The following is a 14,148-nucleotide window of genomic DNA, read 5'->3' as shown; positions in this document are numbered from 1 at the left end:
CCCTGCAGCTCTGCCACCCCCTCACTGCTCCCTGGGGAGCTGCCACACCTGCCTGCTCTGGGAAACCTGGGCTGGAGACATGTCCAGGTGTCCCCTCTGGCTGGGAGGACACCTGACACATCCAGAGAACAGACAGGCAGCTGCTCCTGGTCGCTGTTTTGAATCCTGTGCCTCCCTCACCTTCTGTCAGAAAGGAAAACAACAGTGCCAGAAGTTTCATGACCAGTTCAGAGCCATTCCAGGCTGGGAACCCCCAGGAACTGGCTGGTGTCTGTGTGTGTAATTTCCTTTGTAATCTCCTTCTCCCCAGGCTGCTTTTCTGAGCTCCACTGAGGAGAGGCTGGGTTTAGATCCAGCACAGGTCAAGGGTTGATCTCTGTGTGGCCCTACAGGACAGGAGCAGACTGAGGCTCATTCTGACCTCAGTGAGGACGATTTGAGAAAATCAGCTCTGAAAAGGAGAGCAGGGTGGGGTTTGGAGAGCAGAAACCCTGTGAGGGGCAGTTCCTGGCCCTGGCAGAGCAGGCTCAGCACAGGAGCAGAGAGCACCTGGAGCCCTTCCCTTTCCTCATCCACCTGGGAAGAGGGGAGTTCTTCATCCCTCCCATCCTGCATCCCTCCCATCCTGCATCCCTCCCATCCTGCATCCCTCCCATCCTTCATCCCTCCCATCCTTCATTCCTCCCATCCTTCATTCCTCCCATCCTGCATCCCTCCCATCCTGCATCCCTCCCATCCTGCATCCCTCCCATCCTTCATCCCTCCCATCCTTCATTCCTCCCATCCTTCATTCCTCCCATCCTGCATCCCTCCCATCCTGCATCCCTCCCATCCTGCATCCCTCCCACCCTGCATCCCTCCCATCCTGCATCCCTCCCATCCTGCATCCCTCCCACCCTGCATCCCTCCCATCCTTCATCCCTCCCATCCTTCATCCCTCCCCTCCTGCATCCCTCCCATCACCTGCTCAGCCACTTTGTCTCCCTCGCCAATTCCTGTTTCCATTTCCTCAGTAAGTTCTATTCTGTTGTACCTTCCAAAAGAAGGTTTTCCCCCATCTGAACCAGAAAAAAATGAGTGCAAATATTAATACCCAAATCTCATTTTTTATTGACAAAGCTGTTTTTCCATCCCCTGCCCTTCCTGCTCCTCGTGGTGGGATCAGTCCCTTCAGAAGGTGACTCAGACACACACACAGTTATTTCCTCTCCTTTTATCCCTGCTTTTCCAGAGAGCTCCTGTGCTTTCACAGTGCACTGAGGCAGCAGCAGGTCCATCCCCTTTTCCTCACTTATCCAGAAGGAAAATTCAATCATCATCATCCCTTTCCATTGGAAGTCATCCCACAACTTGCAGGCTGCAGTTCATGGACATGGACCTGGTATCCCTAAAAATTCTGTTTGTTGAGACATCATTTTGTGAGGCAGATGTGTTTGGGGAACATAGCTGAGGCTTTGGAGCTTCTTTCTTCAAGAAGATGAATGTGAATTTAGAAATTTTCAGCACTTCTGGGATGAATATCTTCATCTGGAATTACAAGTGCTGCTTTAAAGGCAGTTAAGGATGCCAGGATAAAGCAGCTTCCCTGAGTTATCTCAGGAGATGTCACTGGTTGGGAATTAAGGGCTGGACTTTCACAAAATCCCAACAGCAGGGGAAAGAAAACTTCCCTCAGTGCCTTTTCTATGGACAGAATTCCATGGAAATTCTGTTCCCACTGAAGGCTGGGGAGGCCTTGGCTGCAGAGCTGGGGCTGGAGGTGCCACTGGAATCTCCCAGTTAAAATGAGGAATAATCTCCAGTTAAAATGAGAAAAATGAGGAATAATCTCCAGTTAAAATGAAGAAAAAACCCCACGGTGGTGAGTGGGCATCCAGCTCTGTCCTGGTTGTCCCCTGGCCACTGGAAGAGAGCCAAAATCCAGAGAAGAAAAGTGAAAATCAAATTGTAGGAATGAAGAGACAACAACAACAACAGCAACAATAATAATAATAAACAATAATAACAATAATAATAGTAATGGAGGAGCCCTGGATCCAGGTTAAATCACGACATCATCATCACCACCATCATCATTACCAATAAATAACAGTAATAGTAATAGTAATAGTAATAGTAATAGTAATAGTAATAGTAATAGTAATAGTAATAGTAATAGTAATGATACTGCAGGTCAGAATAGAACTCTGAAGAAATAACAGCAACAACAACAATAATAATAATATTAATAATAATGATAATAATAATAGTAATGATGCAGGAGCAGTGGCTTCAGCTCAGAACAGGGCCCTGGAACAATATTATAAGATTTATATTAATATTAATATTAATATTAGTAATAATAATACTACTGCAGGTCAGATGAGATGCTAAAATAATAATAATAATACCTATTATAATTGTTGTTGTTGTTGTTGTTGTTGTTGTTGTTGTTGTTGTTGTTGTTGTTGTTGTTGTTGTAATTCAAGAGCATGGCCCCAGCTCAGAGCAGGACCCTGAAAAAAAGGAAAAAAAAAGACAAAATAAGAATGGTGCAGGTCTGGAGAGGAGCTTTCCCTTCCCACAACGAAATGTCAGAGCCGTGGCTGCTCCCAGGTTCCCTGGGGTGCCTGGAGCCCCCCGAGGTCCCCTGGATCCCCCCAAGGTCCCCTGGAGCCCCCCGAGGTCCCCTGGGGCTCCGTGTCCCCCCCGTTGGTGACCCCAGAGCAGAGCAGGGGCCGTGTCCCTGGGCCAGGACTCCCCAGACCCCATTTCCCGTGGGAAGCTCAGGTGTGGGAAAGCATCAGCCCCTGCTGCTGCCTTGGGCAAGGAGCCCCTGGACTCAGGAGCCAGGAATCCAACGGGAAAGGCAGCCAGGAGTGCCATGAGATAATTAATGAATTAATTTCTCTAAATGTGTCAGGCAGAAGGCTGTAGGGGTGTCTAGGCTGGAGTTTTCTCTGGCTGCAAAGTTTTGAATTCCTTCCTTCCTGATCTGGGAATTAGGGCTGGGAGAAGGGAAGCAGATTTCTGGCCAGGCTTCATGGACACAGCTCCTGCAGGGCTCACCTCAGCCCTGGAGCTGAGGGTTTGTGGTTATTTCCTGTTTTAATGTTTAATGAAACAGTTCACAGAGCTCATGGCTCACACGAGTACAGGAAGATTCATTTATTCCACCCTTAACATGGAGCTGTAAAGTTTATTTACTCGCCCTAGGGCTCTGCAGTTGGGCTCATTCTTCCTTTTTGGGTCATCACGGTGGCACCAGGGACAGCCTGGCATTGTCAGGCTGGTGCCACCAGCTGTGCCCAAGCAGAGCCAGCCTGGGGTGGGACACAGAGCCAGTGACAGCACCCAGGGCAGTGACAGAGCCACAGAGCCACCCAGAGCAGTGACAGAGCCACCCAGGGCAGTGACAGAGCCACCCAGAGCAGTGACAGAGCCACCCAGGGCAGTGACAGAGCCACCCAGAGCAGTGACAGAGCCACCCAGGGCAGTGACAGAGCCTCAGAGCCACCCAGAGCAGTGACAGAGCCACCCAGAGCAGTGACAGAGCCACAGAGCCACCCAGCGCTGTCCCAGAGCCACCCAGGGCAGTGACTACACCCAGCGCTGTCCCAGCACCCAGGGCAGTGACAGAGACACTCAGGGCAGTCCCAGAGCAGTGACAGAGCCACCCAGGGCAGTGACAGAGCCACCCAGGGCAGTGACAGAGCCACCCAGGGCAGTGACAGAGCCAGCCAAGGCTGTCCCAGCACCCAGAGCAGCCCTGTCCCTGTGGGGACACCCCGGGGCCGTGGCTGCTCTGATTCCTCTCCCACCGTGTCTCTGTCACAGCCCTGCAGCTGCTCCCTGGAGATTTCTGCCAGGGAACTGCTGCCTCTGCCCTTTTTTCCCCCCTTTCCTTTTCTTTTTCCTCTGTGTTTCTTTTCTTTTTTCCCCTTTTTCCTGTCCCTTTCCCTTCCCTGCTGTTCAGTGAGCAGGGAGGGTGGCCAAGCTCCCAGCAGCTCAGCAGAGATTGAGAGCTGTGCAGTCCCTCCCCAGGAGGGATGGGGAGAATTATAAAGGAATTCTGGAATTCCAAACCCCTCTGGTCCTCAGAGCTGCCAGCACTGGGGGATATGGGACAAGGGCACCCCACATATGTCACACTCCCTTTGTGGTGACAAATGCGATCAGAGCAGCCCCAGCCTGGTGCTCCTGGTGCCAGGAGGGACAGTGGCCCTGAGCTGGCAGAAAGGAGTTAAAGCAGATTTTCCTGCGGGCTGTGATGGCACCGAGCTGGGGAAGCCGTGTGCACGGGGCTGTAAAGCTGCAGCGCTCGGTGCTCGCTGATGTTCCCTGTGCACAGCTCCTGAGAGCAGCCTGCAGTGACTGCTGCTGCCCCTGCCCCCAGCAGGGTGACAGAGCATCCTCAGCCTCTGCCTGGGAGCCTGCTCAGCAACGTGTGGAGTGCTGGGGCTGAGAGAACAAACTCAGGGCCTGGGAAAGAAACCAGAAGGAGAATTTTTCTCCTTCTCCTGAGTCTCAGAATCCCAGACTGGTTTGGGTTGGAAGGGATCTTAAAACTTCTCTCACTCCACCCCTGCCATGGCAGGGACACCTCCCACTGTCCCAGGCTGCTCCAAGCCCCAGTGTCCAACCTGGCCTTGGGCACTGCCAGGGATCCAGGGGCAGCCACAGCTGCTCTGGGCACCCTGTGCCAGGGCCATCACATAAAACAAGTGAAAGCACAAATAAATCAAGGCTATAAAAGATCTCTACAGACCCACAGAATTTCCTAAGCTGGAAGAGACCCACAAGGATCAGAGTCCAACCCCTGACCCTGCACAGACACCCCAAGAATCCCACCCTGGGCATCCCTGGGAGCTTTTGGATGACCCTGGCAACTCTAAAGGGTCTGGCAGGGAGCAGGATTGGAGCAGGTGTAAGGAAAAGATTCCTCCCTGTGAGGGTGGGCAGGCCCTGGCACAGGGTGCCCAGAGCAGCTGTGGCTGCCCCTGGATCCCTGGCAGTGCCCAAGGCCAGGCTGGACATTGGGGCTTGGAGCAGCCTGGGACAGTGGGAGGTGTCCCTGCCATGGCAGGGGTGGCACTGGGTGAGCTTTAAGTCCCTCCCAACCCAAACCATTCCATGATTCTGTAAAGGGCAACATCCATGGGGCCCCTTCCTGTGCTGTGCTGCAGAGCAGGGGGGTGGCTTTGGTGGCTTTAGGGACTTTAAGGTTTGCTCTTTGGGGACCATCAGAGCTCCAAGCCACGTGTGTGTCCCTGAGAGGAGAAGCAGCCCATAGGAGCAGGGCTGTTCCAGTCCTTCAGTGGGTTTTGTGCTGCCCAGAACGTACTTGTGGAGAGCTGGAGAGGGGCTGTGATTTATTTTCTTATCCATTTAATCCCCTCCTTTTGAAAGTGCTTTTATCTGAGCAGAGCATGAGCTCATCACTGTATTTCTGTCATCCCACGTTGCTGCTGAGACCCTCGAGCGCTGCACTCCTGGGTTTTGCTTTCACAGAGCCATTTTTTAAAGTTAACAGAACCTAAAAGTGCTGTTTCCTGAAGCCTCTTCCAGCCTGTTCCAGCTCACAGGGGGTTTCAAAGTCAAGGACAGCTGCTGTAGTTAATGGAGTAAACAATTAACAAAGGAGATGTTCCCTGGGTCACTGGAGCCAGCACAGCTTTGAGCTTCACTTTCTGCAGCTTTTCCAGCACCAGGCAGATCCAGGAGCCCGAGCTGGGCCCGTGCAGCTCAGTGCTCTGGCTTTGGCTGGCTCTGCTGGGCTCGAAGGGGACAGGGTTTTGGCCGGGCTGCCCCTCTAGACTGCTCCAAACCCCGTGCCAGGGAACTGCTCCCTGTTCTTGTCTCAGGAACTCTTCCAGGATGCACAATTTTCCACAGAGCCCAGCTCTTGACCAATGATTTGACTTGAAAGTTCCAGGATTTGTGAACAGGGAGCTTTTACCTGGCCTGGCTGCAGGGAAGGGTGGAAGAAGTGATGTAAATCCTCCCTGAGGCTGATAATGCAGGAGTCCCACTGGAATGAATCAAAAGGAAGAGTAAAGATCTCTCGATTTTCCAGTTGGAAATTTGGATCAAATTGGATTAAATTGGATCATTCCAAGCTGGAATGGTCCTCTTGTTTTGTTTTGAACCCAAATTCCCTGATCCTGGCCTGAGTTGTTCCCTGTTTTCTGTGTGTTTGGGGTGCCCACCCAGCCCTGGGGCACAGCTCTGCCCCTGTGCTCCTGCAGGAGCATCCCAAACCCTGGGATGGAGCAGGAATGCTCCAAAGGCCTGGCAGGAGGAAAAGGGGCAGAAAGGAAGAAATACTTTTGGAAGATGGTGAAATGATGGGTGGGTTGTCACATTTGCTGCTGTCCAAACCCCCTGAGAGGACGGTGCAGCCAGGGGGGCTCTGCTCCCAGGGAGCAGCAGGACAGCAGGAAGACATCAGGCTGTGCCAGGGGAAGTAAAGACTGGATAAAAGGGACAATTTCTCCATGGAAAGGTTATAAAGCCCAGAACTGGCTGCCCAGGGGTTCAAAAATGCAGATGTGGAACTTGAGGTTTGCCTGGTTGGACTCAGTGATCTCAGAGGTCTTTTCCAACCCTGATATTCCTGTGATTCTCTGATTCCTGGGACAGGGAACTTGGCTCTCCTTAGCCCACCCAGTGTGATTTAAGCTACAGAATATCTGTAGGACATGGAAAATCTGATATTCCCTGCCCTGCTTTGGAATATATCCCGTCCATGTCTGGTTGACAGCTCACCCCAAGTAGCACTGAACTCCTTCCAGTTGCTTTTTTGGGCACATTTTTGTGTCCTGGACAGGCAGCAGTGCCAGAAGGGTGATGTTAAACAGGCAAAACTCAGTGGTGGAGCCCTCACTGAGCTGTTTGTGACAAATGTGAGAGGTGCCAGCAGGCCCCTGCTTTTTGGATGGTTTGGAGAAGGAAAATGGGGATATTTGTAGTCCCAGTGGCATCCCTGGGATGTCCCTTTTCTCTGTCACCTCTGTTAATTTGCACCCCAAGAGAAGCTCCCCAGATGCCTGACGTGGCTGCAAACACTTCCTTCAAACTTCAGCCATGCCTGACACCCAAAAATTCCCCAAACTGGGATGGGTGGGGAGTCTCTGGCTGCCCTGGGCACCTGTGGGGGCAGGAATTCATGGGTTTGGGTCTGGAGTTGAGCCTCCCTTGCATTCCAAGATGCCCCAACGTGAGAGGCAGGACAGGGGATGGTGCAGAGCACTCTGCAAACACCTCCCAGCCCTTTTGGCAGCTCCTGGCCTGGGTCTGGGGCTGTTTCCTGTGTCAAACAGCTCCCAGGGGATCACAGCAGCTCTGGTTTGTGGGAAACTGCCCCAAAAGAATCACTCCAGCAGAAATGAGCAGCACCAGAAGCAGGCAGGCTGTGGATCCTCCAGCCACCCCCCAAAAATGAAAGGATTTCTTCCTTTCCTGCAGAGATTTGTCTGACAATAGGTCTGTGCTGAGGAGTTGGATGTGAGGGCTCCTCCCTGGTGCAGGGTTCTTTTCCTCAGGGCAGTTTGTGATGAGGCTGAGGTCAGATCTCTGTGCCTCTTGCAAAAGTCTGTCCATGCCAGTCCCTGTCTGCCCTTCTCAGGGTGATGTAATCTGTGCTCAGTAATAACATTTCCAAGAGGTGGATAACAGCATTTTAGTTCAGCTCTAATAATTCTGTTAAAGCAGAGCCGGGGTTGTAATTGCAGTTTGTGGCCGAGGTTGTTCCATATGTGTGTTCTGTAGGATGCCTTTGTAATGAAATGTTCCCTCCCAGCCGTGCCCTGAAGAATTTGCCTTTATTGTGTGGCAGGCAGAGCACTCTGCTCTCTTGTAACCAGAGGAGAATGGGGGAAGAAGTGAAATTCCACCTTGTTTCAGTGTCTGCTGGGGATTTGGAGTTGTGTAAGTGCTGATCTTCCTGTGCCACAGCTCTGCCCCAGCCCCAGAGCTGGGGAGTGAGTGGAGTCCAGGGGCTCACAGGCATTAGAGCACATGGAGCTGAGCCTGAGCCAGAGCAGAAGAGCAGGAAAAGTCTCTTCCAGAAGGTCAAACGCAGGGCTCTGAAGCAGCACTTTAAATCTGATCCTAGCCAGGAGAAACAGAGATGCAAAATCTGTGTGGACAGGGAGCACTGTGGGGTCAGGCAGGGGCTGCTTTGCTTTGGGAGCCCTTTGTGTTGTGGGAGCCCTCAGGAGCAGCTCTGGGGCTGGGGGTTCATTCCCAGACCCTCCAAATGTGCGGGCAGGGAGCCCTGGGCAAACGAGGACACGTGGAGGGGCCACGGCTGCACTGCCCAGCTGGGGTGGCAGGAGGGGACAGGGCTGGGGATGAGCAGAGGGAGCAGCCCTGGGAGAAGGATTTGGGGGTGCTCTGGGTGAGACCTGGGACCAGAAACTCCCCCTGCCCTGGCTGGGCAGCAGGAAGGAGAGGGGAGGGGGATTCTGCCCCTGTGCCCTGTGCTCAGGTGAGACCCCACCTGCAGAGCTGCCCCAGCACAGGAGGGACCTGGAGCTGCTGGAGAGATGCAGAGGAGGCTCCAGGATGAGCAGAGGATGGAGCAGCTCTGCTGGGAGGAAAGGCTGGCACAGCTGGGATTGTTCACCTGGACAGGAGAAACTTTGGGGTGAGCTCAGTGTGACCTTGCAGGACCTGAAGGAGCTGCAGGAAAGATGGAGAGAGACATTTGCCAAGGGATGGAGGGACAGGACACAGGGAATGGCTTCAGACTGCAACAGGCCAGGGCTGGATGGGATATTGGGCAGGAATTGTTCTCTGGGAGGGTGGGCAGGCCCTGGCACAGGGTGCCCAGAGCAGCTGTGGCTGCCCCTGGATCCCTGGCAGTGCCCAAGGCCAGGTTGGACATTGGGGCTTGGAGCAGCCTGGGACAGTGGGAGGTGTCCCTGCCATGGCAGGGGTGGCACTGGGTGGGCTTTGGGGTCCCATTCCAATCTAAACCATTCCATGATTCTATGAAAAATCCCTGAATTCTGAAATAAAATGAAAATCACACCATCTACACTGGATTTTCAAGGAATTTGGCATTTTTTAGCTCTCTCACTGTAGGACAGAGGGCAACACCAAGGTTCAGCCTGGTCAGGGTGAACATCTGGGATGAGTTCCAGGAGCTCCTTCCTGGCATAGGCTGCTCCATCAGCTCATGGCTGAGCCCCCTCTGGCAGCTCTGGAAAGGCTCCCAGCACCTCGGGGAGAGCACAGCTGGGGACAGAAAGGAGGAAAAGGGCCCCAGTGGAGAAGGGAATGGGGAATTTCCTGGTCTGGCATGGCCCTGTCTGTGCTCCCACTGCTCTGCTGGGCACCTGCATTTGGGATTGCTCCTAGGCACCCTTCACTTCCATGGGAAACATCCTGCTCTAGATGGGATTGTGCCAAATAAATTGAATAACAACATCTGGATTTCCCCCCCCAGCAGCCCCCAGGCCTCTCTGAAAGGAAAAAAACATTTCCAGGATTCTCCCAGAATTTTCCAAGGCCTAAAGAAATGATCACAAGTGAGCAGGGATTATAAAAAAGAAAAACAACCAAGAGGCAAATGTGGCATCCTATAATATATCTGTGGAAAGGGAAAAGTCATGCTGCTTGAAGTCTGCACATTTGAGTTTCTCCTGGGAAAATGTAACTCCTGTTCAAATGCTAATGGCTCGTTATCACAGGGATGTTTTAATTGAACTACAATGTTCCATAAGCAGGGGCAGAGCAAGGTTCAGAGAGCAAATGGCTGATGAACAATCCTCAATCTGCCAGCAAATGTTTGTTTTTTTAGAAACTTCCCCTTCTTGATCTGTCTTAAGCAGATTCTCTGAAGGGACCTGTAAAAGGCAGCTGATTTCAGCTGGAGGTGGCAGCAATATTTGTGTGGCTCTGTTATCCTGGGTTAAACCAGGGAATTTATGGCACTGCTCGAGTGGCATCTACCAGAGTGGCTGGCCCTGAGAGCACAGAAATTCCTGGGACAGGAGGAAAAACTGGCTCATTGGAAAGCAAAGATGCAGAATGGTTTAGAAGAGTGAGAGAGAAAAGGAAATCCAGCTGGGCATTGCAGCCCCAGAGCATCTCTGGAGGTTCCTCAGGACCAGCACAAATAATTGAAATAAGGCATCAATTCCAGGCACCCAGAGCTCTGCCTCCTTTCCCAGGAATCCAGAAGCCAGAGCTTACAGGAGGGAGGGAGAAAAAAAAGGGAGAGAACCCATGATGTTTGCCATGGAAGCAGAAAATCCTTCTTTCTTCTTTCTGGACGCTCTTCTCAGGGAGTTTCCAGGGGATGTCTCCACACTTGGAGGTTTTTCCACCACCTCCCAATGCCACAGCTGGGAGAAGAAAACTGGGAGCTGCCAGCTCTCCCAAAGCTGTGGAAACACTCTGGCTGTGTTTGGTGACATTTGCAGGGAGCACTTGGCTGACCCTGACCAGAACAAACCCATGTGGGGAGGGAGTGGGATGGTTTCTCTATTAAATGGGAATAAACATTTGTCAGAAGTGTCAGCATCTCCTGCCTGCCCTGTGGGCTCCTCTGGGGCTCCCCAGCTCCATCCCAGGGCTGGCAGAGCTGTGCCAGCCTCTCCTGGCCTGGCACCTGCTGGGGACGGGGCTGGAGCCTGCTCTGACCCATGGGGGAGAACAGAGGGGCTCAGGTGAGACCCCACCTGCAGAGCTGCCCCAGCACAGCAGGGACCTGGAGCTGCTGGAGAGATGCAGAGGAGGCTCCAGGATGAGCAGAGGATGGAGCAGCTCTGCTGGGAGGAAAGGCTGGCACAGCTGGGATTGTTCACCTGGACAGGAGAAGCTTTGGGGTGAGCTCAGTGTGACCTTGCAGGACCTGAAGGAGCTGCAGGAAAGATGGAGAGAGACAATTGCCAAGGGATGGAGGGACAGGACACAGGGAATGGCTTCAGACTGACACAGGGCAGGGCTGGATGGGATATTGGGCAGGAATTGTTCCCTGGGAGGGTGGGCAGGCTCTGGCACAGGGTGCCCAGAGCAGCTGTGGCTGCCCCTGGATCCCTGGCAGTGCCCAAGGCCAGGTTGGACACTGGGGCTTGGAGCAGCCTGGGATAGTGGGAGGTGTCCCTGCAATGGCAGGGGTGGCACTGGGTGAGATTTAAGGTCCCTTCCAGCCCAAAGCATTCAGTGATTCTGTGACATTTGGGGACCTTGAGGGGCAGGTGTGGGCTGGCACTGCTGGGGCACTGGGGGACAGTGGCTGGCTGCAAGGGAAAGAGGGAAGGGTCCAAAGCCTCTCTTAATTCACTCGGGGCTGCCAGAGAGCCTGAAATTGGGTGGGAACAAACAGCTTTTGGTGTCAGTCTTTACAAAACAGAGAAGGGCTGTGGGACCCCTTTGGGCCAGGCAGGACAGGGCTGTTCCCAGCTGGACCCTCCTGGTCCTGCCCACAGCTGCCTGACCCAGCTCTGCTCCAGCCCAGAACCTTCTGCTGCCACAGCTCGTGCAGGAAATCTGGGAAAAGTGGAATTTCCCAGGGATTGAGCTGCATTCCAAGCCCCCAGTTCCCTCCCCCTGCACCTATCTTATCTCTGCCTCTTCCTGAAATAATAGGAACAGAAAAATTAATAACATGAAAAAGGGAGGAGAGGATAAAAAGTATCTGAAAAATCATCTGTGTCCTCATTTCAGAGCTTTGCATGGTAACAGGGAGCAGGATGCTTTCTTTTTTTTTTTTTTTCCCTTTATTAATGTATTAAAATATTAAAAAGCTGGGTGTCTCTTGAACCTGCTCTGTTGTCAGGGACTGAGAAAGCTCTGAGGAAGTCTTTTGTGGAGGCTGTTGCACTTGAGGAACTGTCCAGGGATGCCATGCATGGAGCAGAGCAAATCAAAGCTAAAATCCAAGTTTGCTGTCCTGCTGTTCATGGGGACAGAGGTGACCTGGGCACCTTGGGATAAAATCCCTGCCACCAGCATGCTCTCAGGGCTGGAATCTCTTCTGATTTCCTTTTCTCTTTCATCTGGAAGGTCTGAGTGAGACCAGGCCCTTGGGAGAGCAGAGGTGGCTCTGAGCCAGGGATGAGCCAATTTCCTGAAGATTGGGCTCTTTGATTTGGCACTTTGGTGCTTCCCCTCTCAGGTTCTGTTCATTCCTGGGCAATTTCCAAAATGTGCAGTTGTTCTTCTTCATAAATCTTTGCCAACAGAGCATGCAGGCTTTGATGTTGCTACAGGCGTGGTTTTCTGTGCCACCCTCGTGGTGCCATTCATGGTGCAATGTGTGTGAGGATGGCTGTATGGCACAAATATAAATATAGAAATACATGTTCATCCACACAGACAGACTGACCAAAGGTGTTTTGTTTCCTTTTCCCTGGCAGGTCACTATGGAAAGGATATTTATCGCAGTGGAGGGCCAGATCTCCATAATTTCATCTCCTCCGGGTTTGTCACGTTAGGAAGAGGACACACGAAGGGTACAGTGGAAACCATTTTTTGCTAAATAAAAATATTGTTTTAAATCCAAAGCTCGGAGCTGGCTGCTGGGCTCTGGGTGCCCTGAGCTGGCAGCGGGGTCAGCCCAGGAAATGTGGCTGCAGGGTCAGTGCAGGACCTGGGGGTCCTGGCAGGGGGATCCATCTGCCTGTGCAGTGGGACTGTTCCTCCAGCTTTGTGTTTTCCTGGGTGCATGGGTGCTCCCAAAGGGGGGCAGGAATGTCCAGCTGGCCCAGGGCAGGCAGTGACCACTTCCAGACTGTGGGTCTGGAATTCTTTTCTTTGACTTCTGGGCTTTTATTTTCTTTCTTTCTTTATTTATTTTGACTGGGGGGGGTGAAGGGTTATGATGAATATTTTATAAAATTATTTCTTTTTAGCTCCTGAAGCCTATATTTTCTGTGTTCCTATAATCTGTGATATAATGTACAAACAGGAAAACACAAAAAATATACATATGCTGCTCTGTGTATGTTCTGTGTACATGTACTGTATATAAATATCTGTGGAGAGACAGCTTTATCTCGAATAACCAAATCTCCAGGGCGTTCTGGTGACACCACAGCTGTGTGCTGGTGACACCACAGCCCCGGGCAATGCTCATTGATGACGCTGTTGCCTTTTTTTTGGTGAGTTTTTCTGGTGTACAGTGAGACGTGTTCCGAGTGTCCTCCTGTCCCCCCCGCCCTGCCCGAGTGCCACCAGTGCCCTGGCTGTGACACTGGGGGTGCATGTGCCATTGCTGTCCCCTCGTGTGTCCCCAAGACTGCTGTACTCCCTGTAGACACGATGTATGTGGAGATTCCTCTCTAGACCAATGTACTGTACGTGGAGCTGTGTCCTCGTGCTCGCCTGGTTGAACGCTCCTGTGTTGTTTCTGTGGATGACCGTCACTCACAAATTATTAAAAGACCTTGATATTTTATTTTATTTTATTTTTCTACATTTCCTGCACTTTTTTCCAGTTCTCCACGAGTGTCATCCAAAGTAGTGTCGGTCTTGTAGAACTGTCAGAGAAGAAACAAATATATGTATATTGTCTGTGTATGTCTGTGTGTGCTTAAATAAAGTTTATTGAGGCTGAGGCAGCACCCGTGGGACTTGTAATCCAATACCCTGAATTCCAGTTTTGTGATCCAATACCCTGAAATCCCAGTCCTGTAATCCAGTATCCTGTAATCCAATACCCTGAAACTCCATTTTTGTGATCCAATACCCTGAAATCCCAGTCCTGTAATCCAGTATCCTGTAATCCAATACCCTGAAACTCCATTTTTGTGATCCAATACCCTGAAATCCCAGTCCTGTAATCCAGTATTCTGTAATCCAATGCCCTGAAGTCCACATTTGTAATCCAATCCCCTGCAATTCCAGATTTGTGATCCAATACCCTGGAATTCCAGCCTTGTAGTACAATACCCTGAAATTTCAGATATGTAATCCAATATCCTACAATCCCAAATTTGTAATCCAATACCCTGACATTCCAGTTTTGTAATGCAATACCCTCAGTTCCAGCCCTGTAATCCAATACTCTGAAATCCCAGTCTTGTCATCCAATACCCAGTGCTGGATTCCAACACCCTGCAAACCAATACCCTGCAATCCCTGATCTGTAATCCAAAACCCTGCAATCCCAGATTTGTCATCCAATACCCTGAAATCCCAGATCTGTAATCCAAT

The 14,148-nt window shown here is 51.7% G+C and overlaps 1 protein-coding gene and 1 long non-coding RNA gene across 3 annotated transcripts in view; one reads left to right on the top strand and one right to left on the bottom strand.

Moving 5' to 3' along the window:
* Positions 1–14,148, top strand: part of SHISA6 (shisa family member 6) — a 190,896-nt gene that overhangs the window by 32,292 nt on the left and 144,456 nt on the right. Inside the window, exon 3 of the mRNA XM_014886833.2 lies at positions 12,351–12,446. Coding sequence (XP_014742319.1) covers positions 12,351–12,446 — 96 coding nt within the window. The remainder of the gene's footprint in view (positions 1–12,350; positions 12,447–14,148) is intronic.
* The window catches only part of LOC148221597 (uncharacterized), a 29,113-nt gene continuing 28,174 nt past the window's right edge, over positions 13,210–14,148 (bottom strand). For both annotated transcript variants that reach the window (XR_015807864.1, XR_015807863.1), the window contains exon 3: positions 13,210–13,472. This is a non-coding gene — a long non-coding RNA (uncharacterized LOC148221597). The remainder of the gene's footprint in view (positions 13,473–14,148) is intronic.

The sequence above is a fragment of the Sturnus vulgaris genome, chromosome 20 (genome assembly GCF_052056855.1).
Source record: "Sturnus vulgaris isolate bStuVul1 chromosome 20, bStuVul1.hap1, whole genome shotgun sequence".
NCBI classification, from domain to species: Eukaryota; Metazoa; Chordata; class Aves; order Passeriformes; family Sturnidae; genus Sturnus; species Sturnus vulgaris.
Note: the sequence above shows the minus strand (reverse complement) of the source record. Positions and strands in the feature narration are given on the sequence as shown.